At 36.7% G+C, this 27,072-nt stretch overlaps 1 protein-coding gene across 5 annotated transcripts in view; it reads left to right on the forward strand.

The window, feature by feature from the left end:
* The window catches only part of PKP4 (plakophilin 4), a 101,443-nt gene that overhangs the window by 27,479 nt on the left and 46,892 nt on the right, over positions 1–27,072 (forward strand). For 2 of the 5 annotated variants that reach the window (XM_055718586.1, XM_055718587.1), the window contains exons 2-4: positions 1,059–1,192; positions 13,906–14,018; positions 26,132–26,166. In XM_055718586.1, the coding sequence (XP_055574561.1) occupies positions 1,064–1,192; positions 13,906–14,018; positions 26,132–26,166 (277 nt within the window). In that variant the 5' untranslated portion in view covers positions 1,059–1,063. Of the gene's footprint in view, positions 1–1,057; positions 1,193–13,905; positions 14,019–26,131; positions 26,167–27,072 lie in introns of those variants that run through there. The other 3 variants (XM_055718588.1, XM_055718589.1, XM_055718590.1) reach the window with 3 other exon arrangements.

Genomic DNA, 27,072 nt, shown 5'->3' on the forward strand with positions numbered 1-27,072 from the left:
ATGCTGATTCAGCATTTAAAAGGCAGGTGGTGGAGAAGGGATGGTCGTGGTTAAAACAAGTCAGGACTGAGAGGTCTTATGAGTCCATTCCCAGCCTTGGAGTCCGTTTGCAGTGTAAGCTGCTCCTTGATCTTTGTGAAATGAAGGGAAGAAAACTGCTGTTCATATTTGGCTCTAGGAATATTGAGTGGGTCTCTTCTGGAAATCTAAAATCAGAAATACTGACTACTTCTAACATTAGACCTCATGAGCTTTATTTTCTTTATTCTGAAGGAAATTAAAGCATGATGTATGTGTAGAAGCTGCACGAATACTACCTACTTGCTGTTTTAAAAGTGTTAAACACACTTCATATCTACTTCTGTAATATTAGTTAATAGTGACTTCTGTAGTTAAATAAATTAATTGCCTTTTTTACATGTACTGAAATCGTTAGTGTGCTGCCTCTGCAATAATGAAGCTTGGGATTCTTGAACGCTAATCCTGCTGGTCCTTTCCACACTATCTGTAGCCCAGAGCAATTGGTTTAACTTCAGTGTTTTAATTTCCTCTTTTGCAAAAAGAGCACTAGAAGCTTTATTCACATTTTTTTTTATTACCATAATTAGTCTCTTCCATGGTTTGTTCCTAACAGCAAAGCATTCTGCTCTCACATGTCATGTTTTTATGCTAAAAACTGCACGTAAAGTAAAAAAAAAAAAGTAGACTTTTACTGTTCCTAGGTGTTCTTAATGTTTAACAACAGTATTTTGCCACACATCTTGGATTTTGCTACTTCTAGTAACTACCACAAAATAGTATTTTAAAAATAATCTTTAAACATCGTGCTGCCTGCTTGCGCCTACCTGACCATCACGTTCTGTATGTAGTTCTGATTTCAGTTTGTGAAGATGAAGCACAGTAATAGCAACACATTGACATTAATAATACAAAGTTCTTTGCTAGTTTAGTTGTTTGGAAAGGTTTTAGAATAAAAGACAAATTTATAATCCTGAAAACTTGAATATTAAACATCACTGACTCAAAATGTAAACTATTGTAAAATATTGTTATTACAGGCAAAATGCCAGCCCCTGAGCAGACCCCAATGGTGGAGGAGGGTCTGCCGCAGACAACACGGGAAACTTCCACAGGCCCAGGCATGGAACCAGAGACTACTGCCACTACCATTTTAGCTTCTGTAAAGGAACAGGTATATACCTTGTTTTCAGCCATTCAGAAACAGTGTGCGTTGTGGACTTAACCATTGCTACTTATTGCATTGCTGGGGAAAAAAATTGGTTTCTAAAACGTGTTGCCTAGAGTTAGTATAGCATATTTTGTGTATCAGAATGTTAGAATCTGAATATAAAGGGTTCATTTAATTGCATTGAACAGAAGCATTATTATGGTATTCTGTATCCCTTGGAAATATGCACTATTGTCGTAAATCAGACTGAAAATGCAGGTCTCTTGTGTAAAAAAGAAAAGCTAGTGCAGAAGTTTGCAACACTGAAAACCAGTTCTTTTTGTACATTCTGCAGAGTTGTGTACAGTTTTACAGAAATTTGCCCATAAAGATTTGGTATGATTAATTGTATTTTGTTAAAGAGTAAATTTTAAACTTTTGAATTTGGTTTCAGTTATCAGTACCAAGGTAGTAATATATTTTAAATCTGCAACACTTTATGGATTTTTATCTTGGTGATAGTCTCAATAGGGAGCGTAAGATTGTGTTTGAAATCAAGTTATGCCATGATTTGTAAAGGTCATTCAAGGGAGGAAAAACTGCAGTTTTACAAAGAAACATTCTAGCTACAGTTTTTGGGTTTGTCGGTTTTTTTCTTCTTGGGTTTTTTTTTGTTTGTTTGTTTTCTAAGAACACAGAGAGAAGTGTTAGTTTTTCTTTCACTGTCAGAACTAGAAATAATTATTGTCATTCTTGGCGTAATATGTAAATTTTAGCATCTGAATTTCAGAATAAATCTGCTTTGCTGTCTCTGTTTCAGAACTTCTTTTAAGATAAATCAGTGCTTGATTCAATATATTAACTCTGAATGCAACCACTTGATGTATTAGTTCTCATATGTTGTCCCATATTTGTATTTTTTTAAAAAGTTGAGAGTTAGGTTATATTGTCTTGGTATGAAGAGATTTCTTACCCATAGAACCCTCATTCTTAAATGAAGATTTTATGCAGGATAATGGAATTTGAATCTTTATTTTCATGACTAAATTAATAGTTTCAAAAGTATTATAAGGTGACAATAGCAACTCATATTATTAAATCTTCCAATGAGAAGGATATTAATGCTGGAAGCTATCAAGATATAAGTAATCCCAGGCAACTGAGTTCCAGTGATCTTAAGCCACTTCTTGTCTGAGACAGCAGTTTGCCTTGTGCCCATCTTAGCTTATCACAAATGTAAATTAGAACTCGTTTGCTTAAAAGTACATTTGTGGTGATTTTAAGTTGGTTCATATTATTTTGCAGTTCACCAATAACATGCTCATAATGCTAGCTTAGTTGATGAGCAGCTTTGCAATAAATGGCAGTACTGTAATTATTAGTGATCACCAGCCAATAACCTGACTGCTGTGATTATTGTCCAGAATTGCTTTTGTGCGGTTTTCATGCAATAGCAATTGTTTAAGCTGTGAACATACAATTATGACAGCATTGTCTGTAATAGGTTGATACATAAGTATACAGTAAAAAGCCGTTGTTAGCATTCCCTTTCCTACCCAGGAAATGTTATCTTTTTCTTATCCTTAGAGAAAAAATGATAATGGAATATTTCTTCATTTAAAAAGGAGGTTAAAACCACCTCCCCTTTCCATTCATAAAAAAAGCTATTAAGTATGTGGACTATTAAGTAACTTGTGATGAAAGGAAAAAAGAAGTTTAAAATGGTGTTCAATACTTAATGAAACACAAACTTCAAAACTGTAGCTTAACTTTAAAATGTATAAACACATTAGCATGAATACAAGGGAGAAGAAGATGTAAATTGTACTTCACTTTAAAATGGTAATGTGAAAGAATTAGGAGCTGAACTGTTGCTTTCTTGTATTTTTTCTGTTGACAATAATTATGGACACTGACATATTCCAACACCCTTCCTGTATGGCATAAAGCCCAGAACAGAATATTTTCCAGTGCAGCTATTTACTTTATTAAGCTTGAACAGAAACTACTATGCTGTTTGTAGTGCTTTAACTTCCTTTTGTACAGGAATCTGTCTTTATTTGCAGTAGTTCTGTGTTTGTAAAAAAAGAGTTGCTGCACCTTAACTTTGTTACTGCAGAAACATTTACTGCAGCGGGAACACAATTCAGAAAAGCCTTTATTATTACTTGTCAAATTATGTAAGATTTTAACTTCATAAAAAATTAAAATTACTACACTAGTTAGGAAACAGGCAGAAAAATTTGTTGAGCTTTCTACCATAGTGGCATAGATAAGATTATATAAAAAGTGGCACTAATTAGTCTATGAACCCCTACAAGCCACTTTAAATAAACTCTCTTTGTTTCTTTTCCTGTGAACCCAAATCAGTTTAAAGCAACTTTTTTACCAAACTAGACTGTATCCTCTGAGCTCTGAACAGTCTGTCACTGAGACAAAATTGTCAGATGGCTACGTAAATCTCCTTCGGTTATATTTTAGGAAAAAACCATTTCATTTCACTTTTAGTGTTATAATATGTGCAGAACAATTGTAGTCTGTGAAGAAATTCAGATTACTACAGCTTTGTGCTTTTCTGACGAAGCTCAAGTTTTGTTTTAATGTGAAGACACATCCCTAATTAGTATAAATGATGAGACAACCACCATTTAATGGCTTTGATTGGTGTGGAGGGGATAGTTCTTTTACCAGCTTAAGTTACTGTGTTTCAGATACACTAGTGGATATACTTTTGGATGAAAAAGGGAAGGACTGACTTGTATAAATTGCAGCTGTTGTAGCGGAATTAAATCCTAAGGCTACCTGTAATGATACTGAAACATATTTTGGCCTTTTTATTTATTTTAATGGATTTGATGATGTGTTGTGGGTTTTTTGGATGTGGGGGAGTTTTGGAGGAGTGGTTGTTTGGAGAGAGGGTTGTTTACTGTGGGTTTGTTCTGAAGGTAGTAGTTTGAGGGGTTTTGCAAAACATGTGTTTAACTTCCAAAATGTTACAAAGTTTCCATGCTATAATGGACAGAAGTATCTTTGGAAATGCTGAAACAAGTTTTAAGTAAAACTAAAGCATTGAAACATACATGTCTGTATATCTGAATCCTGGGGAATATTTGGATAAAAGTTTAGTTGAGTTCCATAGGGAGTCTTTTATCTGTATTAAAAGTAAATCGAGTGTTTTCACACTAAAATAGCAAGTCGTTAAAAAAATCATAGGGGCAACATCATATCAGTAACTTCTTTGGGGGGTTGGAATGTAGGGGCATCTGGTTGCCAACTACTCCAGATAAATTTGTGGAGTCACTGCTGCTTTACACATGCAAGCCATGTGCTGCTGAATTTGGAATGAATGAATTGGGGCTGGCAAGATTAAATGGGATCGTTTGGAATTGTGTGTTTCCTGCTTAGCTTGTTAGTTTCCCTTTTCAGTGATGGAGCTGAGAGAAAAGGTCTTGCAGAAAAAATTACCCATCAATCCAGTTTTAAAAAGTAATATCAATATGCTGGTGTTAGTTACTTTGCTAAGACAGAAGCGCTTGCAGCAGTGTCATGGAGGTTTTTTTGTTTCTCTGTTCTTGGATCTAGTTTTTTGACACCTGAAGATGGACAACTTTTCACCTTTTCTTTTGTATATAGGTGACAATAGAGCGAGAATGATTTGGTATGCTTTCAGATAAACCCAAGAGATTTATGACTGTTTTCCTGGAAGTGTTCACTTTTTTGCAACACTTGAGCAGAATCTTTTTCCCTTTTGTATGACTGTATTGAACCACAGCATGTATTTTGAAAGTGTGCACTTTGCTTTTTTTCTGTTCTTTATTGTTTAAGTACTGAATTCTTTACATGGATCTTGAGATGTTTTTTATATGGTTTCTGGGAGGGGGAGAAGGCAAAACCCCAAGTTTTTCAGGTGGAAATGAAGGAAAGAATGCATTCTCCATACATCAAAGAATTTATTATTGCATGTTTAAAAACATCTTTACTAGAATGACAGTATTTTGAAATTAAATTTGGGAGATTTCTTCAGCAGTTCAGGTATGTGGTGCTTTATATCAAGTATTCTGTAATGCAACTGTGTAGACATGTCACTTCAACAAGATACCTGAAAAAAAGACTTGCTAAATGCACTTTAAGTAATTAAGCACAAAAATTTAACAGTCTTACTTTGAAATTATGATTTGCATGTGTCTAGTGATCAATTAGGTGGATTAACATGTATCGGCTCTGAAATGAAGGCAGTAATTTTTATGAAATGGATTTCCAAGTTTTGCATGGGTGCAACAAAAATCTTTGTCAACATTTTCTGAATGACTGGAAGAACTGTTTTTTCTCCAACTCTATTAATATTATGTTCAATTGCATAGGTAATTCTTCCCTATTTAATCCCAAAACTTTGAAGTTTACTGTTTCTGCTGTTTTACAACTATTATGTCTTGGTGAATCAAGTCTGAGAAATCCATTTCCCAAGGCTCTTATTCTAGGGCAAAATATATGCCACTCCTGTCTCAGATGAAATGGCTAACTCATTTCCTTAATCAAAATTCTGTGTACTACTTTATTCATGTAAAAGTCTAGAAATTAATTAGTCTTTGTAGCATATACTGTCAGGTATCTGAGGAGAAATTCCCCCTGGAAAAGAGCCTGCCTAGAACTATGTGTACCCCTGAAATATACTGGAGTATTTGTACCTTTTGTAACACTTACGTTTAGATTACCAGCCTATCTACTCAGCAGCAGCTGAACTCTTAAATCACCAGCAGGCAGAGTGATTAGATTCCTTAGCCTCAGCACCAATTAAAAAAAGAATAAATAGTATTGTAACAGTTTCCAAAGAGGATGCTGCTGAAATGTAGCCAGTTCTTCCTTTCTACCATTGACTAAGAGTAAGCTTTCTATGAATTGTTTAAATTTTGATCCCTCATCAGCTAGAGCAGCACTAAACTGTTTTGCCAGACTGGTGAACAATGCAGGCATAAAAGTATTAAGGGCTTTAATGGTCTACTGCTGTTGAATACAGAGTAAGTGTGATCAGCCAATAATTGTAGCTGTCTCATTTCAGATCCTGTAATCTGTGATTCTCTTTACCCTGTCCAATTTTTTATCTTTTGTCTTCTGTTTTGGAAGATACTGAGATACCGAAAGCATGCAAATGCAGTTGTGTGCATGGGTAAACTTTATTTTTACAGAAAATGTTAAGGTTGATCTAATATGGTTAGTTAAAAGTACAGGGTTTTTTTCTCAACAGATTCTGGTAGAGAATTTAAATACTATTAGGTCACTGCAGTTTGATATTCATGTTGGAAAAGCACATTATTCAGTGTGCTTTTAAGTAGTGGTCAGATGCTTGATCTAGCTCTGAATTACAGCAAGTGGAGACAGGTAGAACATAGATCAATGAAGGAGGTTAATGTGAAAGAAGGTATAAGTGAACTTGATTTTGTTTATCCTCTTCTTTGTTGCACACTTGTATCATAAAAATGTCCAGAATGTAATTTGGACATTTTTTCTTTAGCACCATTCGAACTTTCACAGTTGTTCAACAGGCAACATTTTTATGATTAGGAAAACATTTCCTAGTTTAGCTTACAATTACCTTCTTAGTATTTCACAAAGACAGCGGCATTTGGCAATTGAAGCAACTTAGCATCTCCCAGTGTTACTGCCACTCGAAATAACATCCCATCCTAGGCCTCTTTTCTACCACAGCAACCATAGAGAGCTGGTGGAGGCCAAGAAGCTCTAAGAGATGCATCTCTCTGCCAATGGCATCTTCTCTCTCAGATGTCCCAACTGCCCGATCCTGGTCTGACTAGCCCGTCATGTACTATTCAAGAAGAGTTTGTGAGTTGTCTTCACTGCTTGTGCCATTGCTGCTGATTCTTTCAGTTACCTTCAGTTAGCCAGCTGGACCACCGTTCGCTTAAAGTTTTAAGTTATCTGTGTTTTGCTGGAAGTTTTCAAATCACAACAGGGCAGAAAGAAAGTAATTTTTATTTTTCAATATTGTGAATGTAGACTCCTCATCCACATTGCTGAGGCATCAAAGTTCCTTGTTAACAAAAATGAAAATGCTGAATCTCTGCAATATGGTATCATAATGGGATGCAGATAGAAAGCACAGAATTGCCTCTTTTACTATCCAAAGCTTGCAACAGAAGAATGACAGTCTTCATGGTCAGTAGTACCAATTACAGTCCCGTTACTTACCTGTGTTCAAGTATTTGCTGTTACTAGCCCAGCATAGTGTGTTGGCAGCTATGTTCCTTGTCAGGGAGCCACAAGCCTGTCAGAGGTACTTGGCTTTCAAATGAAAATAGTATTTTGTTTTTGGGATAGGTGTAACTTGTCTCACCTGTGTCTGGCAGCAATGAAGACCTTGAAGTGTCTTCTTGAGTGAGATCTCAACATTGCTGCAGACAAGTTACCACTTGGCAGAGCTTGCCAAGTGAGAGCTGTTGTTGGTCACCTGGGGTATACACTACAATGATGACACCCTACGCAAGGCTTGTCCCTGCTCCAGGAACCTCAGCCTCCAAAAGGACATGACACAGTTCTAAAATTGGATGGATTTTGGGTTTCGCTCACGGAAGCTGATCTGTCTGTAGTCTGCATGATTGCCTTTCCACAGCAAGTTGCTTTCTGATCTTTCTTGAAATATGTGTGTGTTTCCTGTTCCTTAAATGTAATTGTATTTAAGGCCGGCATTTTTTGTAGCTTCGTATTAAGAAATACAGTCTGTGGCTTTGCAGTGGAATTTAGGTTATAAATATAAAACCTGTGAATAGAATTATAGAGCTTTTTTCCCCCTTTGATGTATATTGAATAATTTTGGAAAAGTAGCAGCTCTGGCCAAGGCATCACAGTGTGTATCTTTTACAGGATTTGGTTGGTCCTTTTAATGCAGGATGGTAACATGTTCTGTAATCTACAATTCTAGTATATTCTTCTGCAAATGAAAACAAGCTTATTAATTTTTTGTTTGACTTCTGTCATGTCATTTTGTCACAAGGTAGTAGTATAAAATTCAGTTAATTGTGATTTTTGCCTAGGGCAGCAGCTTCTCTTTGTTGCTAGCATCGTGTTCAAGATGCATGCTCTCCCACTGCTTTCAGAGAAGTGGCTAGAGAAACAAATTCAAATAGAATCCCGCAATAAATAGTATACTGTCTGATACGTAAACGTGGTGATGGTAGGTATCCATTCAGAGTGGTATAAAATGTCATTATAAGGAAGCATAAACTATGAAGGTGATCAATGCACTTGGAATTGATTAGGACTTAGTTTTCTATAACAGTATGATGATTTAAGCTACAAAAAAAGAACATGAGGTATTCCAGCTCTAAAGAACATGGTACCTCTAAAATTATTCCTCTTACATATTTATATAGATATTTAAGACGTCACCTACAGCTGCAGATACCAAATTTAAGAAGACATACAAAAGTCAGCACTCATTGTTTCAAAAAGTATGTAAATTTTGCTGCTTCGTTAGGACCATAGGCTGCACACATAAGAATATTGCTCAGATTAGAAAATAGAGCTGAATTATCTTTTTTGCTGCTTTGCTTGGACTTGCAAAAATACATTTGATTTTCCTAAGCATCAGAATGATTTTAAAATGGCAAATTAGTTGCGTGCTTTTTACACCTTTGCAGTTCAGTGTGCTGTGATTTTTTATTTTTTTTGTCAAGACCAAAATTATAAAGTTATGAAGAATATTGTAAATAGACAACCGAGTGTTGGTCCAAAAAATCAACAGTACATGTACCCCAGAACAAGTGGCTAAACATGGCTTGGTGTTTTTTTCCCCTTATTTCTACTTAGCACAGGTTTTCTGATAGAGTACTAGCAAGTTTTGCTTTTTAAACATAGTATAAATACATGAAGTAAAACTTCCTGCTATGTAGTCCATTTGTTTCATTCACCTCTTCCACCCCCAAGAAAAATAGAAGTACAGTTCTTTTGTTTTAACTGGCTTTGGATTTTTGCATTGTGAATTAAAAACAGGCCTTTTTACTTAAATGGGCAATTTGTTACTTCAGAAGTTGTGCAACTACCTATACAAATTTTGTATCGCAATGTTGGGGGTTTTAAGAGAAAAATGGTGTGTATTAAGAACACTGGGCAGGCCACACAATACTCCAATACTAAGTGTGTATCTCTTCGCATCATTCTGCCAGTCAAAACCAAATTATCCTTTTCTAGGCAGAGCTTACCACTCTCACTGTGAAGAGCAAACTGCATGTAAGAGATTATATCAAATTAGAAAATGAATTATCAGCAGAAAAAGAAAATAATTGTTCCCTTTTCCTACCGTGATGCTTTCAGTTAAGTTAACTAGAAGTAATTTAGTTTTTAAAAGTAATTTTTTTGCCTCAGTTTTCAATGGTAATCTCTTCGCACACTTCTGAAAACCCTGAACCTCAAGGCAGGTACATCTTCCTCCCATTGTAAGTGAAGATCAGATCTGAGACCACCTGAGGAACCTCAACACGCACATTCATGGGACCTGATCAGATGCATCACAGGGTTCTGAGGGAATTGGCTGATGTAGTTGCCAAGCCACTCTCGGTCATAATTTGAGAAGTCAGGGCAGTCAGGTAAAGACGCCGGTGGCTGGTAAAAAGGAAATAACACAGCCATTTTTAAGAAGAGTAAAAAGGAGTACCCTGTGAACTTAGCAACCAGTCAGCCTCACCTCAGTGCCCAGTGAGATCATGGAACAGATGTCCTCTGGAAGACATGTTGAAAGATAAGGAAGACAGGGAGGTGGTTAGAGACAGCCATCATGGCTTCACCAAGGGCAAATCGTGCCCGACTGATCTGGTGGCCTTCTACAATGGAGTGACTGCATCAGTGGACAAGGGAAGAGCTCCTGATGTTATCTACCAGGACTTCTGTAAGGCCTTTGATATGGCCTCCCACAACATTCTTGCCACTAAATTGTAGAAAGACAGGTTTGTTGGATGGACTGTGTGATGGGTAAGGAATTGACTGGATGACCGTGTCCAAAGAGTTATAGTATGGCTCAATGTCTTAACTGGACACCAGTAATGAGTGGTGTCCCTTAAGTGCCCATAATGGGACCAGTACAGTTTACTGTCTTCATCTTTACATAGACAGTGGGATTGAGTACACCCTCAGCAAGCTTGCAAGTGCCAGCAAGCTGAGTGATGCAGTTGATTCGCTTTGCTAGATGAAAGAATTGTCACCCAGAGGGACCTTAGGCTTGAGGAGTGGGCTAGCATGAGCCTCACGAAGTTCAAAAAGGCCAAATGCAAGGTCCTGCACCTAGTTCAGGACATTCCCAGGTACCAGTACAGAATGGGGGATGAATGAATTGAGAGCAGCCCTGCAGAGAAGGACTTGGGCATCCTGGTGGACAAATAATTGGGTATGAGTCAGCAATGTGCACTCTCAGCCTGGAAAGCCAGCTTTATTGCAGGCTGCATCAAACGAAGCAAGTTGAGGGAGGGGATTCTGCAATATATTCTTCCACTGTAACTTCTGTATTTTGTCTTGTTCCCTTTTCTGTAGTGTTTTAGAGAAGACGTAGCTTGCATTGGTCGTTCTTTTAGTTTCAGTGGGACTTTTTTGTCTTTTAAACCTGTAATGGTTTTACACTTGTAAAATCTAAAAATTGATTTTTTTCTGATGATCTCAAGTAACTGTTTTATCTCTTAAACACTTTTAGGACAGAAGTGTGGACAAATCAGTTTGAAAAGCTGTGATCATTTAGATGGGAGCTTGGTTGACAAGCCTGGATTTTTATTTTTCCTTTTGTGTGTCTGGTTTCTGCCACTGTAATGTTGGAATTGGAGCTGTGTTCTGTTTCCTTTGTTACATGCTGCTTTTTAATTGATTACCTTTATGTAAAAAGGCTTTCTAGACAATGCCAACCTTTTTGTAGGATTTGGTAATTTACTTTTGGTAATTTTTTCTGTCTGGAATGCAAAATGGCAAAAGTTGCCTAGCGGTAAAATTTGCGTTACAGCATGCCTTCCTGCAGAAATAGTGTGAGCTGGTGTAAATGATGGTGTTAGGAGTGTAGGAGAAGACAGCAAAGGGAGGAGATGTCTCACATGAACGTGTATTCACAGAATGTATTAAGAATATTTTCTAGAATAGTGTTGTTTTCATTAATGCCTCTGCCTGTAATGAAAAGGCAAATGAGTAGATTGGTTGAATGTAAGCAAATAATGGCTAGCATATGTTTTATTTTATTCATCTAATTAGAAGATCAGTAAATAACAGGCAACTTGACTCTCGTGTTCAAATTCATAGTTTGTATCAATGATTGCTATTTAAATACTGATTTAAAAGTAAGGAACGGGAAACAGCTTTAAGCATAGCATAAATGTTCTATATTATTTCTGCAAACAAGCAGTGCAATATTCTTTTATTTTAAAGATTTATGTTTGTTACATGCTATATAATACATTGTCGTTTATTTGGGGAAAAGCTTGTCTTGCTGACGTTTGCTTCAACACCTACAGAGTGTCAGCATCTGAATGGGTTTTTTTTGAAAATCACGTCATTCTCCACTAGCATGTTAATGACTGGCTGGTGAATCAGCTTTTAGATGGATGCATTGTCTATATTCAGAATTGGAAAAGAAATTCTTACTTATAAATTTGACTTCTTTTGCTTAAAACGCTTTTTAATATTTTCTCTCCAAAAGACAGACTGTCCAAATGAGCTGGCAGGGTGCATATGTGCCACTTTCATATAACATGAGGTTGAATCATGCTAAGACCTGGTATCAGACTGTGATGACTGGGTCTCTGCTGTTGAATGCAGTTTCATCTTGAACAAACCTGGTGTTATTCATACTTTCTAGTCCATATACAGGCCCAAAAGATTTCCTGTGGCCCTCAGCTTATCATGTTCGTGGGGATTTTCATATCTGATCTCAGGATTAAAAGGATTTAGCTTTAGAATTCTGTCTAAATGCAGGTTTTAATAAAATCCAAGTTTAGGACGTATGTCCTAAAATGCTCTTTCATGTCTGAGCATTGACTGTGCTAAGCTTTTCTAATGCTGAAGCTTGACAGTAAATGCCAGCGTAATGGAAGGGGTGGCCAGGAGGAGGTCGAGGATGACATCTCCCTCCTGCTGCTCCCGTGGTTTGCATATTTATTTTTAACAGAACTACAGCATATTCTGTTCTGTTGAACTGGTCTTAGTAGAGCAACAGTAGAAAAATGCAGTCTTGTTCTGTGGATGCTTGTGTCCTGTGACAGTAGTGGGTGAGTTCACGTCCTAGAGGCAAACGGTTTTGCTGGCCAATGTTTGGAATATTGCAATGTGTTTATTCAGTTTGGGTAGTGAGCTCTAAGAAATGTTTGAGAGTGTCTACAATTCCTTATATCATCTGGGAGGGGCAGCAGCTTCTTAACAGGCCAATCTAATTAGCTTTCTGTGTGGGGGTTCTTGAAGGTAATCTTATTGTGTTGTTGGTAGAAAAAAAAAAAAACATTATCTCCTACTTCTGCAAGGTAAATCTTGGGTTTAAAGTAGTTTTTTTACTACACCTCTTATTTGCACTGCTGTGAAGACCTCCAAAACTGGAGCTGTGAGGTAGAAAAGTACTTGCAGACTGCCGAAGGCTGAGGAGTGCATTGCTGAACCACATTTCACCTTACTGAAAAGGGATACAAACTGCAAGTAGAGAGCTCTTCCAGGGGCCATTAATGAAAGTGAAGTATTTAAGCCTTGCTCCATGTAATGTAAGGTGTGAAAGAATAGTTTGCGTTAAAAGTCACCTTCATTCATATATTATTATTAATATGGCAAGGCATGCAGCTGCTATGTAGTACAATTACATTACGTAAATTCAGAAAAAAACCCTTACTAGTAATTTATGTATTAAAGGAATGCTTCTGTGCTCTATTTGACTTGTCTATAAGATTTGCTTCATGAGATTATTAAATATTGGTGTTCATCTATCTTTAAATAGTATTGAACAGTTTACACAAACTTCAGGGGATATAGAATATCAGTTTGAAAAATAATACAATTGCTCAATAAAATTGTGTTCTATCATTAATAAAAGAAAACTGTGGTTGAGGACATCACTGATATCCCTTGATGACAGAGTATAGATTTCAGAGTATCATGTTTATAGAAAATGTTTCCAGATTTTAATAACATACAAACAATTCTGTGCAGTGCTTCTATTTCCCATGTCTTCCTCTGAGCATTGCATACTAAAAGCCTTTTACAAAGGCTGAGGTTTGGTACATTTGACCAAGAAACATAACAAAAGTTGAAAAGGCGAGAGGTGAAATAGCACACCTCTACCCTCAGCCAGTCTGAAATAATACATTTTAAGTTTCTGATAGCATAGCTTAGGATTTCAAGTTTTGCAGCTGGAAAGGTTAGGATACAGTATTTTCTAGTGTACCTTGTTTATAGATGAAATTGAAGACTGACTTTATAGGCACTGATTTTTTTAGATTGTGGCAACATAAGGAGACACAATTTTAATTGCAGGAGGAATAAAATTAACAAATGCTTAAACATGTTTTTCCTTTTGTACAGGTGATAAGTCAGTATTTGCATGAATCACTGATTTAAAGAACCATTAAATTTCCCACTTTAATCCTCTAATAGTTTATTCCACTAAGGAAGAATCAGAACAAGGAACTTGATTGTGATGAAACAGTGATTGTTTCAAAATTAATCCACACCCATTTTTTAACATCAAGAATGCTTTTCTTTTTATTTTGAAATTTCAGGAGCTCCAATTTCAAAGACTTACCAGAGAACTGGAAGTGGAAAGGCAAATTGTGGCTAATCAGCTAGAAAGATGTAGGCTTGGAGCAGAATCACCAAGTATCGCCAGCACAAGGTACAAGTCCTGATGACTTCACTTTCATATGTCCCATAAATTAAAGGGCTTTTTAGTGGTGCTTGTGTCCTACATACATATATTTTCACTGATAGCTGTTCACCTTCCATTAATATCCGAAGTATTAAAAAAAAATGCAGATTTGCTGTAAAGAGTTGTGGGACAGTTTAAAGAGGCCTCTATAATAATTGATTACATTTTCAATAAAGTGTATGTAAGGCTTTAATTTTGCTTTAAGTATGTTGAATTTTACTTTTAAGGTTCAGCCAGAGAGAAATACAGTAGACTTAATACATATTTGTGTCAAAGTATTAGTGCCAGTTAAATGCAGTAATCCAGTATTTTTTTTCCCCTGAATTAACTATCTAGTTTCTTCCAGCCTTTCTGAAATACTTTCTGTTGTTAAATTTGTTCTCAGGGAACATCTTGCTATAAGTGTATTATTAGCATATTTAAATATTGTGAAACATACCTAATGTATTTCACATACAATAACTATAGCAGAGCATTTTGTTAATATTTCAACTGTAACTAGTATTCTGATTATTTATTTATTTTTAATTCCTTAACAAGCTTTTTAACTCTAGATGTGTTTGGACACCCATTCATTTCAAGCGTATCTTGCATCTGAAAGCCTTGATAAGTGTGTTCTCTTAATGAAACATTTATACGTCCATTTCAGGTTACAGCAAACTTCATGTTGGCCTGTACATAGAGAGTATTCTCTGAACATTATTATTTCTTGCCTTAAATACTGTTTGTTTCTGTATCCTTTCAGGAATAAACTTGGGTATCATTCTGAAATGTTTCCTCCTGTGGCCTTAATGAATATTTCTGCAAGTTAAATGGAAAATTCCTACAAAAACTTAAGAAACAGGAGGCGATTACTTAAAAATAAATTTAAAAAAATCCAATGTACCAGCTAATACCGTTGGGTTTATATATCAAACTACTTGGCCTGAGTTGTTAATTGACAGTATTGTTACTATGATGATAACTTTTGTTTGTATCTTGTAATAAAATTCATGTTTTGTTAAGACACTTGGAATTATTAATAATATTCCTTGGACAATGTTACTATTTTATACCCTTCATACTTGCCTGTCTTCCCTCTAGATCCACGTATTTCTCCAACTGCTGCTCAGATTTTGTCTTGAGAGCTTTTAAAAAAGTTAAATTCCTACAGAAGAACAAGTAAAAAGCTTAGTTATGTTACGCTTCCAACCACCTTTCATTTAGTCTTGAATGTCCATTTTCAATGAGTTTGCCTGAAAAAATTCAAAGGAAAAGGTTTTCCTAAATCCCAAGTCCAGAGAATTTTACATGCAAAGAACATCTGAGTTACCTTATCCCACATAATATAGTGTTATTTTTGAAATAATGTACAATTACCAGTAGCTATGCAGTAAGTTAGATCCTGTGCTTCCTTGAAATACTATAATTAACCAAGATGAAAAACATAATTTATATCATGAAGCAGCCAGAGAAGAAATGACTCCCTTATGGCTAATCTTGTTTATTTGTATATTAAAAAAAAAAACCTATGAAAGTTTAGGGACAGAAGATACTAGCATGTAAGTTGGTTTGCATTGTACTTCGGTATGAGTACCTTCACAAATCTAGGTAAACTCTTCAAGCTCTAGGCCATAAATTTTCCATAGTTGCTAATAAAATATTTTACGCATTTAAAATAAAAGCCTAATGATATTCTTAGCTCTTATAGACATATCTGTATTCTGACCACTGTTCTTACATTTCTAAATTTTTGTATCCCAGCCGAGTCTGGTCCTGTATAGATGAGAATGCCATGCTACCTCAGTTTTTTTACTGAAGGACGTGGGATTAAAACTTGGTTTAGACATTATGTTCTGAGATGTGTGTGCCTTTGGTTAATTTTTTTACTTACTTTCTTAACATGGATGTCCATTTTAAGAGATGTGTGAGAAGCTGGGGGGGCAGGGGGAAATCTGTGATTGAATTAGATGGTTTCATTTCTTCACAACAAGTTGCTTTCAGTGTAGTTAGAAGAGCTGTCAAAAGAACCAAGGTAAAACAATCTCTCAGAGCGGTATCACAGCAGGCACAAATACAGCAGCAAAATTTAAAGCCATTAAAAGGTTCCTGTGTTTCCCCAAACTAGGTGATACAAATGTTTTGCGAAGGCTGACAAGAATTTAAATAACCTCAAAGGGGGCATGTAGAAGAGGCTTGGAAACTGAATGCCATGTTGAGAGATTGGTCATGGACAGCTAACAGCGTGCTCCCAAAAACACAAAGATGCTAAGCATTCAGAGAGCAAGATGATGTTTTTCTCCTAGCCAGATGTAAGAATTGTCCAGCAGTCTTATATTAAAAAAAAAAAAACCACAACACCCCAAAACAATGATAAAAACTAAAAAACCAAGCAAAACTAAAGCACAAGATGCATATGCCTTTTTGTTTTTATCCTGTGTTCAAGTTTTCTGTCCCTGAGGAAATCAACAATGCTTTGTTTCAAAGTTAGTGCTTTAATCTCCTTTAATGTGGTTAAAACATTCAGGAGCATTTAGTTTTCAGAGGTCCAGCTGAAGGTTCTGTTGACCTTGGTGGTCATTGCAGTGCCTCTGATTTACCCACTTCTAAATGGAATTCCTGCAAGCCAGTGCTGGCCGGGAGGTGGTCCTACTTTGCAAAACAGATGCTGACATGAAGGCACAGGTACTTTTGCAGCAGCATACGCCTGTTTTGGTGGTTGCAGCTTGAGCTTCAAGCTGTTCTGTGTCTTGTCAAGTCATCCCTGTGAGCCAGCTCATGACCCAGTTGCACCAGTGCCAGCCCAAGGGAAGTCATAGTTACAGCTGGTGAGCAAAGGGTGAAGTGCGATATCAGTACCTTAAACTAGCTTAAACATCTGTAGCTTGTACGTGTAGCTTCTCAGCAAGTCTTCACTGCCATGAGCCCAGACTCTGGCACAGTCTGGAGTGCAGGCTGTGCAGATGTACCATCTGGAGGTAGACACCGATGATCAGGCTGTCACTTACTTGAGCACACCTGACAAGGACTCTCACTGCAGCATCACGGTTCATTCTGTTACTGCTAGGCCTTAAGAAAAGTGTGTGTTGCTTTGTACGCGTGAACGAAGCAGAACAAACAGAAAGCACTTGTAGTTTAGGTTTGTTAGTCTGTTGCCCACCTGTATTGCAACTATATGGTAAATGCAAGTAACACACAGCAGTGGTTGGCTGTTTTGCTCTCTGAAGAGGAGTGTGAGAGATGAGAAGAGCAGATCTGCTGATCCTGAACAATTGTAGTGTAATGGGCGAAGGAAGCACTAGATCTGCTGCAGCGCTGAATTCCAGTACAGCAGCTTTATTTTTGTGTACCTGTAGGTTATTTGTCTGTTAAAATTATTTCTTCTCATAATTATTTTTATAAATGGGTATTGTACTCAGCACTTCTGAGATGTTCATGGCATCCTGTATACTTTCAAACCTCTTAAGAGCCTGAAACAATATGTGGTATTAGTGTTACATGTAAACATTAAATATTTTTATCTGTGTTACACACTAGAAGATCAGAGATGGTAGACTGGGAAAAACAACATGAGGTTTCAGTTGTATCTTCTTACTTCCATTTCATGCTATAACATGTACAGGTTTCTGTGAAGAAGGCACTGGGCTGTTCAGCCTCCTGTACAAACAGATACAACACTGCAGCTGACTTTCCATCTGTAGCATTACTGACTCTGTTGGATTCAGTTTTGGGCTGCCAGTTGTGTTGGAGTATGTGCTGATGCAGGTAGACATCGATATGTATCAAGGGGTCAGTAGTCGGGCTCGCTTCATAAAGCACATTGCCTAACCTCTCTGGTGGGAATTGGCTCTGTGACTCACAGTCGACTGATTCTTCTCGTGAATTACCTGTTGTGTGTAACTTAATAAAACTGAGTGGTGTTGGGAACCAAAAGGCTTATACTTGTTTAATTTTAAAATACTGCACTTGTAATAGCAACTTGCCACGCTTTAACAAAAGAATAGTAGGTAAACAGCACACTAGACTTCATCAGAATGCAAGCCCTTTTGGCAGTACAGTAAATAATAAAAAATGTAACACTTCTAGTACTGAACGGTCAGTTTGAGTAATAATGCTCCTGCCTGAAGCCTTCTGAGTTTTGTAAAATTAAACACAGCTACTGGGATGGATTATTTTCTTCACTTTTCCCAATGCCAGCTGAAATACAACGAACACTTCCTGTAGTAGTAGAAAATACTCCAAAGTGATTCAGTAAAATATTGCACTCTGTGATTGAACGCTGTAGACTTTGAAATGAACATGTGTTGCATTTCATGGTCGCGCATGTTTTTTTCCCATAAAATGGGAGAACACTTGTAAAGGGTGTAAACAGAGCAAGTAGTTCTGCTTGAAAGCCAGCACGCTGTCGTGTGAAGCTGTGCAGCGTTTGTTCCGTGTGAGGAGCCGTAACATGCGAGACGCTGCCAGACGACGCACCGCCCCCGTGCTTGGGGCATTCCACAGCGTGCCGCAGCAAGTTTATCCTGATGAGACTGTTCTCAGTGAGCTGATCTGGGTGCAATTATCCTTACAGAATACAGTTTAGTTTGGTTCGTATGGTGTATTTAATATTTCAGCATTTCCAAAAGGTGTATTTGAAATTGCTTGCATATATTGCAATATATGATGGCACTTTCATGGCAAATTATAAGCTCCACTAAAATTACCTTTAGAATCAGCATGGACTTTCGGAGCAGGGAGAGGGAAGGAATCCCAGTAATTTAAACTATTTATTTATTTATTTACACTAATACTATGCTTACTGAAATTTGAAAACAAGTCTATTAAAGGACAACATTAAATTTAAAAGTAAGAAAAGATACGCTTCAGTTTCTTTGCAGAGTTTCAGCATACAATAAAAGCAGGACTAAAAGGTATTTAACAGCATTTTTCTCAGTAATGAATCATTTTAAATGAAGATCTCCTACTTGATCATCATAGAGCCCTTGGAAAAATGTTCTGGGCACAGATATTAATAGTCCATGTATCCTAACAGTTTGGAAGAAATGATGATTAATTCCGTCATTAGTGGCTAGGTAAGAGCTACTTGCCATGTTAGCTAAGATAACCGGTCAGCTGGTCACCTGACAGTTGCCGATGCTGAGCACTTGGAGGAAGGACCCACCTCTGCTGCAGAATGAGGGAAACTCCTTTTGTTAGAAACTGGTCCATGCCATGATTGCTTTAGGCATTTACAGTTCTTACTGCGCGTGTTCTAAGCCTTCTTCAATCTAGCTGTACAGTTTCTATTTTCAATTTTACAGGTAATTACGTATAAAGATTTGTTTTTTATTTTATTACATTTTAGATTGTAGTGATACCTTGTGAACTTAATTTCAGAACTTGAGAATGGACTGTGTTAGGTTTGTTCTGCTGTTTTTCAAAACAGCATCAAGTGGCTTTTCCTCTGTCTTTACTGTTTGATTGAACTTTGAAATGTCTTTAATTTAGAATTGTCTTAGAAAGTGAACTTGTTTTTTTCTTATCTTTAATTTCTGCTAATTCTAGAGTAGGAAAAAAGAAAAAAAAAGGAAAAAACAAGAACATAACCATTGGTTTATGTAATATCAGCAAATATTCAGGATTTTTTCATGTTTTCTTCACAGCCTGGTCAGATTTGCTTTTTTGACTGTACCTACATGTTAGACAGAACTTTCCATTGATGTGTTTCCTTCTGGTTTGTACACTCTTGCTCACTTCAGGTCTTCAGGCAGTCTTGGGAATGTAAATACATTAAGAATCATGTTATAGGTATTTTCATTAGTGGTTAAGGTGACATACAACCTTTGATGTGTATGCAGTACGTGTTGCATATTTTTGAAGTAGTAGTTTTACCAGATGACTTCAGGAAGCACTAGAGGGTCCCCTACTCTTAACTAAAAGAGTCACTGTATTTCCAGTCAGTCCATCATTTAATAAGGCTATTTAAGGTGCTTACCCTAGTTGAGTGGGTGATCAAAAACACTTACCTTCTGATACAGAAGGCGTAATTCCAAGTCCAGTACTGAATGCTGTGTCTTTCTTTTGGCACTTCAGCTGCGGCACTCAGACAGCATCAACTCTTCATTTAAAATTTAGAGATGCTTATTTTTTACATGTCTACATTGAAAATAAGTGAAACTTGCGAAGTTTCTTGTTATAGCTCCAGTATTCATATTTTTGTTTTCTGTTTACCCAGACTGTGAGCCTTTCTGAAATTCTGTCAAAGCTTTTAAATGCCAGTAGAACTGAGGAATTTGGGGATTTTTATGCAATTTGCTGATGTTCAAATATAAAAAAAAATATTGTAGCTTACTGATGAGTTTTCTGGTGATAAATTGAAGAGTGATGATTTAATATTGACTTCAGCTGCATATGTAGATACTTACTATCCTACCAGTAGATTGGGCTAAAAAACAGGATTGTTATTTTTACTGTGAATGCAAATCTACTGCATGCTGCGGATTGAGATGCAGTAAGCAACTGCGTGTCAGCTGAATTATGGTCACTGCTTGTACGAGTGCTTATGCAAGATGACCTGAAATTGCTAGCGGATGGTGGTGATGGGTGAGGTGGCACGTGTTAACCTGTCACCTTCTGAAAATGCCTGTGTCATGGTAGTTACTGTGGGGCATCGTTTAGCTCAGCTAAATCATGCTTGAAGGACTGTTAATTCTTTCTGAAGACAGTCAAACATGCCAGACACCTGCATTTTGAATTGCTGTTTTGTGGTACCAGTAAGAAGACAGTGGTGATGGGTGGTATGCTGCTGACTGCGTGGGGTCAGATGGCATAGGGGGCTGTATGGCAGCGGTGGGCTGGTGTCCACCATGCCCAGATGTTCTGTGTGCTGGGGGGGGCTTGGGAGGCTTAGTTGCTTTTGAGCATTGCATTTCAACTTGAAATGCCATACTTCAGTACAAGTAACCACATTTGGGTGTAGTATTCTAGATACAGTTTTCTAAATACATACCCAGAGTGTTAGTGCTGGCCTGTGTCAGCTGAAAACCTCTAGCAAGTCACAGGACCACTGGCTTTTGGTGGCAGAGCTGTTTAATTTTTGTATGGAGGCCATGTCTGTGGTACTTGGTACATTGTCTAGCAGAGTAGGTACAGGAATTAGGCATATTCATTAAATCAAGGAGATAGTTATTAGAAAAGCTGAAGACTGAAAATTACCTCATTTTGTTAAATTATTTGTGAGAACTTCTACTAACCTGTATCAACAAGAAAAACAGAAATATGAAATCTCATTTCATTGGATGGTTGCCAGTTGCTTGCAACGTGTATTACAAGTTTATGGAGTTTAATATATGCTATTGTATTAGGGAAAAATCACCCTACACCAAGAATTCACAGTTAGAAAAAGCTTTAAGCTGAGATACTGTGTATAATTGTAAGCATGTTCTTGATGTAGATATTTAAAATGGGAGAGGAAGGACAAGTGAAACAATACATTCAGTCTTAACAGGCCCCTTGAGTTTTGGCTGACAGCTCCGCCTAAGCAGCAAGCGTGAATCCCTGCGAGTAAACTATTTACTACTGGGTGCCTGACAGAACAGATGTATTCCAATGATGAAAGCTTAGCCAAGCAGTAAACAAAAATACTAAAGAAATACATGTGAAGTACGTACATTTTTCAGTGGAATTATGTATTTAACTTTTTACAGCTTTTCACCATATTAGAAATATTTAATAAATAATGCTTAAGTTTTTCAGCTGGTGCCTTTTTTTTTGATGAAAACAGCGGTATATTAAAGCAGTTAAGCAATGGAAATCACTACTTCTCTCAAGTGGTACCATTCAAATCACAAATACATTTAATCTTTTGGAATATTTGCTAAGATAATAAGCTTAGACTGTTTTATATCATATATTACCTTCAAAAGATGTATGTAGCACTGAGAATTTAACTGTCCTGTCTAGAAACTGAAGTTCATAGTTGTGTTTACATAAGTTTTTAAGAATAGCATACTGCTTAAGACATCTTAACAAAAATCAGAAATCTGCAATTTTTTTAAAATTGTGTTGTTCCTGTAGCCTTGCCATCCCATACACAGGTACTGGCGGAGACCTGGCTGTGACCCTGATCAGCCAGTTCTGCCGTTGAAGTGTGGCCAAACCATTGAGCTGTCATAGCCATTTGGCTAAGATGAACGTTGACCTCCTTTTCTAGCTTGGAAATGGAAAGCTGGAAGGTGTTTATTTGAGAACTATCTCTTGAAGAATGTAAAATGGTACTAGTGATACTTCATACATTTTGTCTCTAAATGACTGCATACAAAACCTTTTCCATTTATCAGATGATTAGTTTTTTTTCCAGATTGGCAGCTGGTTCAATTTTGTGTCTAAGACATCAGCTTTGAACTAAAGCTGTAAGATGACAATGGAAAGGTGTGAAAAGAAGAAAGGGACAGAAGAGAACCAGCCAAACAAAAAAAACAGAAAACAAACAAAATCTGGATACTTAGGAAATACAAGTGAGGAAAAAAAAAGGAACAAGAAAAAATTAATAGATTTATTTCAGCAGAGTTTGTATGCGTGCTCCATCCTCAGTTACCAACTGTTTGTATTACTGGTCAAAAAAATTAGTGTTTCAGTGTATGTATTTTATATGCACTTGGTGTAGAGTTATGTTTTTATTTCACTCAGTCTGTGCGCTCTTGTGAAGCAGATTGAGAAGGGAAGAGAACATTTTTTCATGTGCATGACTCTATTGCTGGTATTTTATCTATGCTTTCCCTCCATGGCATTTAAAAATAGCTGCTATATGGTAGTAATATTTATATCTTAACTCCTTTCACTGAAAACTATATTCATCATACCAAACTGTTCCAAAAGAAGAATATAACTTCTACATGTTTACCCTACTAACCTAATTCTTTTTCAAGGATAATAGTGGGCTAATATTAAGTATTTTTAGAAGTGCAGTGCACCATGTATGGGCTCTCTCTAGATGTAGTACATGGTAATATCAGGACAAGACAATATAATGACTAGTTAATGAAAGCAGCCGTTGGTAGTGCAGTATTTCACCACACTGGTTTTTAAACAGTGGAATAAAACGCATTAGACTTACTTATCAAAGCAGAAAGATTTAACTTCAAAACATTTCTTCTGTAAGGTGACACAATGAGATGATTAAGTTGGTAGATGTTGGGCTTCAGCAAAAATAATGAGTCAAATTAAACTCTTAACCCGTCTAATTGTTCATGAAGTAGCTTTCTACTTATGACCCATAGTCAGAGCAACGTTTATTGTTCCTAAGTCCTGTACATGTAAAGAATGTTCAATTAGCCAGATGTGTTGGGTAAGGATATGTCTGGGGGGTTTAAAATCGTATGTAAGGGTAAAGTGTTTCTGTATGCTTAGCACTTTTTACCTTGGCTAGCACCACAGAATGATGTCATCTCATTTTAAAGATTTGAGTTTCCAGGAAGTCAGAAGAATAAAGGAAAAGGTGAAGAGTGTTAAACTTTTGTTGTTCAGGTAGCATGAGAATTCTGGGCCCAGTGCTCACAGTATCTGTCCGATAGTCTTCATATTTCTTCATTTCAGTGGCGGAAAGTATTAATGAATAGGCTAACAGTAACTGATTAAAGGACCCATTATATCCAAGTTTGCTTTGTAAAGAGTAAAGGATATACTCAGTAAAAAAATCATGTACGTTAACTGACATTGGGAATTCAGCTTTCCTTTTTTTTTTTTTTTTTGCAAGCCAGAAAACAGTGCTAAGTTGCACAGAATTTTATGGCATGTAATTACAATTCCCAAAATACCCTAAAGAAACAATCTGGAGTTAATGCACTAATTAGATTCAGTAGTAGTGTACTAGAAATGAGAAATATTTTTAACTTTTTGTTTAAATTGAATGAACTTTAGCTCAAGGCTGTGCAAAAACTGAGGTTTGGTGGTCTTGGCATTGCTTACTGCTCTGGAATAGCCAGGTGGTGGTAGCACTGTTCCTGTGCTGTAGAGTTCCTGGGGTCTGTGGATACTTCGGGTTTTTCACAGAGCTGTCTAGCTTGTGTGCCACGTTCACTTAGTCTGTTCTTCTGCAGAAAAAGTTGTAATAGCTTAAGAAATAACCATCTGTAGCCGTTTATGAGCTCCTGTTAGCTGGAGGCTATGAGCTTCTTTCCTGAAACACCTTAGCAGGTTCTGTCATGCAAAATCTGGGTTTGTTTAAATCCCAATTTAAACTATACCACTAAAAGTAGTTTAAACTAATCCACCTGACTTTGCACTCGACTGGAGCGACAGAACTCACAAGGTCACAGTAGCTGAGTTTTGGAGGAGAGAGCAGTGATGTTTGTTGTAGAGCAAGTTGTTAAACTATCCTAGTTAAACCCTCGGGATGATATTCAGTTGAACTAGTTGCGTATCCTGGTTAGGCTTGTAGTTTCATTTTGTTTATGTACTTATTTAGTGTTTCTGACATTGGACTTGTGTCCCAGTACTCTGAAGTTATTTCATCGTTGTCTAAACTTAAGATATGTGTGCTTCTGGGCTTGGACAAGTTGGTCCTTCAGGAAAGAGAAAATATCTGCAAAAGTTCAGGCGTGCATCTGAATTTGATGGTATCAGTGTTTGAGCGCTCTCCACAAGCATCTCGGAAATACAGTAGAACACAAAGAAAACTGTGAAGTCAGATGAGCCTGAAAGGTCTCAATCTGGAGTTCAGCTCTTCACCTGTAATTCTGTACACCTAGTTTCAGTCTATTTAACTGGTCCACTTTATGTACATACTAAAGAAAAAATCAGTGTAACACCCCAAAAGACACTAAAATTGTTGACTGAGGGAAGGAATAGCCAGTAAGTAGTAAAGTAGATATGAAGTTGGCTTTCAGTCACTTCAAGCCTGCATTCAAATTCTCCTTTTTCTTTACGTTTCATTGTAATTGTAGTTTAGTTTGTACTCATATGCAAGTTTAGCACCCTTTTATACACAAATACTTTGTTTCCAAAAAAGGCTCCTAAATTATTGTTCTTATTTTTAGAAAATAAGTATCTGGTGGTGTTTATGTTGCTGTGCTAAAGTTTTTTGTAATTAGTAGCTGTGGTAGAGAGAAGTAAAATAAATAATACTAACTTAGGAGCAGATACATCTTACCCAAAGTCACAGTTTCATGCTGATATTTAGATATCATCAAATCTCATGGCCTTTCCTGTTTTTCCTTTGAACAGCTTTTTGTTTGGCAAATAGCTGCTTATAATCATTGCAAAAATCACTTAATATTCAAAGTTTGATAGTTCATATGTAGAGTGAGGAAACTACATTTTTTTTATGGGAGAACATATCTAGTTTTATAATGCATGGATTAATTTTGCATTTGTCTGCAAAGGTAGCCATGCATCAGTATTGTTAACTACACATGAACATTGCTTTGTAGAAGAAACAAAATGGTTAAGAAAGTTTGATATAAAATAGTTATTGGAAAAATACAAGAGAAGTAGGGCTTTACACTGATACTAAACACCAACTCCATCTTATGAAATAATTGTTTCCTGAGGCCTCTCTTGAACCTTAACAATGTAAAATCTGTTACCTGTTTACACTGAGGTGTGCATGTATGTCAAATGGTTTGATTTCTCATATGCAAAATATCAGAATTCTTTCTGGAAAACTGGAATATGAAATAACAGTAAAAATTGTAGGTTTGTTTCTGTTCAACTGTAGAAGCAAAATGCCCTAGACCCTCCCACGCGCAGTGACTGCTCCTATCTTTGCAGTGGTTGGTTTGCTGCTGATCATACATATATAACTGGGAACACTTTCTGTATATGCTATTGTATTTACATCGTTACACCTTAAATTATAAGTGTGTGTCATAAATCATGTACGCTCCTTGATAATTTGCTGTAGTAAGTTACAGGGCATTCCCACTGAATAATACAAAATCAAAATCAATAACCAATGGTTTAGGTGCCCGGTATTATGTGCTGCAGAATATTATTTATGTGGGCTATTGAAATTTTGCTGGGGTTTTTTTGTACAAATTTGTATGCTTCGGTTAAAAAAAAAATAAAATCCAAAGTACCCACATGGTTCATTTTCGTGATAATGTTTTTTCTTTCTGCAGCTCTACTGAGAAGTCATTTCCTTGGAGATCGTCAGGTATTATCTTTTATGTGTACATCTTGCTTTAAGCCCCAAAACCTTCATTTTATTGGCATTCTTTGCTTGTCTTGAAGTCAACTGAACATCAGCAGCAATGCTATGTATCTTTTTCAAGTATCGTTTCTAAAGTGTAACATGAACATCTTCTTCCTCACACATGAAGAAACTGTTGTGTTCCTTTGTTACTGTAAAAGGTTGGTTTGCTTAGAGGTAGTTGCAGGTACTTTTCTCACACCTTGTTGTGCCTTTGCATTTTTGTGTGAGATGTGACTGCAACAAGTCCTTGTATTGGATCTCCTTTGCAATTAATTAAAAAATGCTTTCAGTTCTTTCCCATGGCAACTAAGGATAGTGAAAAAAAACCTCTATGTTTTAAGCTTGAAAACTGATTTTCTTTTTACAGATAACCTTACTTAATTGAAAAAAATCTCCAATAAGCGAAGGTTTTTCTAAGGGTGCTTTTTCTATTTTTGAATCTCAGGATAGCTTCAACTTTCTTTCCAAAACAAGGAACATTTGTCTTGTACTTCAACATCTGCTTCTGAGTATACTGGGAGGAATGGATAGGACTGTATCTTAAAAGTGACATTCAGGCGTCTGTTGAAATAATTCAATCTGTCCTTTACAGATCAGAGCATTTGACTATAGTTAAGTTTCTTGCATCAGTTAAAAGTATTTCATATTGGAGAGTCAGTCTTCTGAACAGTGGTAGTCTCTTCGGAGTGATGAAGCGTATGTGCAGAAGTTAACGTGTGAAAACCACACAGCAGGACCAGAAATGGGACCTTGACTCCCTGCGAATTGCTTTTTGCACTGGATCATATTTCTTTAATTCAATCATGTATTCTTGACAGAATGTCATATTAAGCAAAATGTTTAACGTAATCAAAATGCAATTAGCAT

This window comes from Falco cherrug, chromosome 8, assembly GCF_023634085.1.
Source record: "Falco cherrug isolate bFalChe1 chromosome 8, bFalChe1.pri, whole genome shotgun sequence".
NCBI lineage: Eukaryota > Metazoa > Chordata > Aves > Falconiformes > Falconidae > Falco > Falco cherrug.